At 43.3% G+C, this 3,624-nt stretch overlaps 1 protein-coding gene across 3 annotated transcripts in view; it reads left to right on the plus strand.

The window, feature by feature from the left end:
* The first annotated feature begins 388 nt into the window (after positions 1-388).
* Positions 389-3,624, plus strand: part of LOC139263065 (solute carrier family 22 member 4-like) — a 191,827-nt gene continuing 188,591 nt past the window's right edge. For all 3 annotated transcript variants that reach the window (XR_011593034.1, XM_070878595.1, XM_070878610.1), the window contains exon 1: positions 389-1,038. Coding sequence is in view for 2 of the 3 variants with exons in the window: in XM_070878595.1 (XP_070734696.1) it covers positions 664-1,038 (375 nt within the window). In the remaining variant the exon portion in view is untranslated. The remainder of the gene's footprint in view (positions 1,039-3,624) is intronic.

Genomic DNA, 3,624 nt, shown 5'->3' on the forward strand with positions numbered 1-3,624 from the left:
GTGGCTATTGGGAAAGAAGACTGCTGTCTAAAAGTTAAAGACAGAGATAGAGAACAGAGATAAATGAAATTTGTAATATCTGTAGGGTGAAGAAGTCACTTTGCCACCACGCTATTCAGCAGCAAAATTCCTTTCTCAGTACACTCTGTTAAAGCCATTAGCTTGTTGCAGCTGTTGATCTCATTTCGATATTAATAACAAAATTATATAATGCTCTCTTGTTCATAAAGAGATGGAAACATATATTAATAGGCTTTGAAAAGCCATGTCAATCAATAAACTAGCAACCAATTAAAGCTCTGCACTGTCCACTCATGAAATCTAGAGGAGGTACATAGCTTTCAGGAAGAAAATCTTTCGTTTTTCAGATGCTTAGACATTACAGAGGAAGGACTCTGATACTGACCTGGTAGTATATTAACATATGGTAGATACAGACCCTGTTGTTTATTTGCAATATTTTCTATTTGATCTTTGAAGTTTGGAGTTGTAAACGCTGTGAGTAGTGCACATGCTTTTCCCATTCTGATTGGAAACAAAGCTTATAACTTTCTGAGTGGAATTTATTTAAAGATTTATTTAGAAACAGCAATTTTGCTGTTTCAATAAGACATATATGCCTAAGTGAAGGTGTCCGCCACGCAGCAAGGAGTTTTGAAGAAGATGCAAGATTACGATGAGGCTACTGCTTTCCTGGGAGAATGGGGGAATTACCAGAGAACAATTTTCTTTTTGCTCAGCATCGGTATAATTCCAAATGGCTATGTGGGTCTGTCTATGGTGTTCCTGGCAGATACCCCTCAGCACCACTGCCGCCTATCTAATTCTTCCAACGTGACCATTGATGAAACTTCCTTCACGAATCTGAGCTTAGTGCTGCCCATGGTGGAAGTGGATGGTGAGCAAGTGTACAGCAAATGCACCAGGTTCAAAACTCAGGTGCAAGATGGTTCCAATGACACAACACGTGAAACAGAGCCCTGTGTGGATGGCTGGGTGTACAGCAGAGACAGATACATCTCTACTATTGTCAGTGAGGTAAGAAGCTTTCATTTGTGTCTTTATCTGTACTTGGGTATGGCTCCTATAGCTGACTCTCATAAGATTCATTTTTGTCCCATTATAATTCTTTAGAATGACAATAGAGTTCGATAATAAAAACCGAGAATACTGGAAACCTCAGCGGGTCAGGCAGCATCTGTGGAGTTCACGTTTCGCCAGTTCTGACGAAGGGTCGTTGACCCAAAACATTAACTCTGTTTTTCTCTCCACAGATGCTGCCCGACCCATTGAGATTTCCAGCATTTTCGGTTTTTATTTCAGATTCCGCCATGTGCAGTATTTTGCTTTTGTAATAGAGTTGGATAAGTTGCTTTTGAGACATTCTTGTGTTGCTGTGGAGTCAGCGAGCTAGCTTTTTATACTGTCTACTTACAGATGTTATGTGGTGTTGCTTATGGTGTGGCAGAAGATAGACTGTTGTGTAACAATAGAAACATTAGACTATGCCACACAAGATGTGTTATTATATAATAGAGGGTCCCTTACAAAACAGTCACTTGCAAATTATAATGAAGCACAGTTGCAAATTTCATGTGTATAGATTAAGGCGAAGGAAAAACTTTAAACAATGAGTTAATTGCATAAAAGAACAGTGAAAAATTCACCTTAAAAATGTTGATTCAAAATGTTATTACATAGAAAGTAGAGCATTGAAACAGGCCACTCGGTCCAACAGGTCTATGCTGATGTTTATGCTCCATACGAGCCTCCTCTCACCTTACTTCATCTCCCACTATCCTTCAGCATATTCCTTTTCCCTCATGTACTGATCTAGCTTATTAAATAAAATGAATAAAATTAACTTTTGGCGTCTTTCCTGCACATCTCATGCTGCATAGTACCAGTATATAATATTACCATTAGTAGGAAACCTCTGGGCCAAAGGCCAAATTCGAAGCGGGACCTGAAGCTAGAGTGGCCACAAGAGGTCAGGAAGTTCTCTCTCATAGGCAGTCCCTCGGAGTTGAGGATGACTTGCTTTCACTCTAAAAGTGAGTTCTCAGGTGACTGAGGAGTCCAATGCGGGACCGACAGTCTCTGTCACAGGGCAGACGGTGGTTGAAGGAAAAGGTGGGTGGGGAGCCTGGGTTGATGCACGCTCCTTCCGCTGTCTACGCTTGGTTTCTGCTTGTTCTCGGCGATGGGACCCGAGGTGCTCAGCACCCGCCCGGATGCCTTTCCTTCATTTTGGGCGGTTGTGGGCCAGGTATTCCTAGGAATCGGTGGGGATATTGCACTTTATCAAGGAGGCTTTGAGGGTGTCCTTGGGGCTCGCTTACTGTGTTGAAGCTCCGCATAGAGCGCTTGCTTTGGGAATCTCATGTCAGGCATGCGGACGATGTAGCCCGCCCAATTCAGCTGATCGAGCATGGTCAATGCTTTGATGCTGGGGATGTTGGCCTCAGCAAGAACACTGCCCTTAGACATGAGCGAGAACCCTTGTACATGGCCTCCTTTGACCCCACAAAGGCCTTTGACACTATCAACCATGAGGGATTGTGGAGCGTCCCCTTCTGTTTCGGCTGCCCTCAAAAGTTTGTCACCATCCTCCATCTACTCCACGACGACATGCAAGCCATGATCCTGACCAATGGATCCACCACAGATCCAATCCACATCCGGACCAGGGTCAAGCAAGGCTGCGTCAGCGCACCAACATCATGAAGCAACAGATTGCTGACAAAGTTAATTCTACAGTGGGTCAGAAGCTAGAACAGCGTCAGAGGTGGATGGGCCACAGCAGGGTCGGAGGTGGGTGGCAATGATTGGGCTTGCTTGGCACCTTCTACCAGGCATCATGCAATGCAATCTTTGGGGAGGTTAGCCTGGAATGCTCTTATTGCAATCACCTCATGCAGCTACATGGGCAACTTTTCCAGCCATCGAATTGGGAATAGGGCCTGTAGCACTTCATCCTTTGACAACATACTCCATTTTGTGATTTAACATAGGGTTGCTTTTGGCTCTCTGTCATGCAACCTTTGGAAAGGCTGAAAAGTAAATAAAATAACTCAATTTCCAGAAGGCTGCAAGGTTTTTGCTTCCAATGGATGGCTCCAAAGACTTTGACAGGGTCCAACTAGCAGTACAAACGTTTTATCAAATGACCATAGCATGATCTCCTACCTGGCCACAATCTTTAATTTTTCACTAAGCCCTGCTGCGCTGCACTCCATAATTTAGCTTCCTCCATCACACACCAGGAGTACACAGAAACTGTTTAAATTAGCTGACCTTGCATTATTAGGTCAGGTCAGGATTTTACCCTACAGGCATGGGCCACTCTCAATCCACCAGGATTGTATTGTCAGCTTTGTCGATCATAAATAAGGCAGCTGGTTGATTCCAGACAGTGGTATCGAGTCCATTGCATAAATGTTTCAAAACTCAACTTAGGATTTGCAATACCATTTGATAGAGCTGTAGACGTCATACAAATCAACATGCCACTACTCTTTAGCCATGCTCCCGTGATTTAGTGAATGATATTTCTGTTCAGACAGTGTTATGTCATCTACATTCATAGGGAGTATGAATAAGAACTATTAGTGGCTGAAAATA

Source organism: Pristiophorus japonicus, chromosome 1, assembly GCF_044704955.1.
Source record: "Pristiophorus japonicus isolate sPriJap1 chromosome 1, sPriJap1.hap1, whole genome shotgun sequence".
Taxonomy (NCBI): domain Eukaryota; kingdom Metazoa; phylum Chordata; class Chondrichthyes; family Pristiophoridae; genus Pristiophorus; species Pristiophorus japonicus.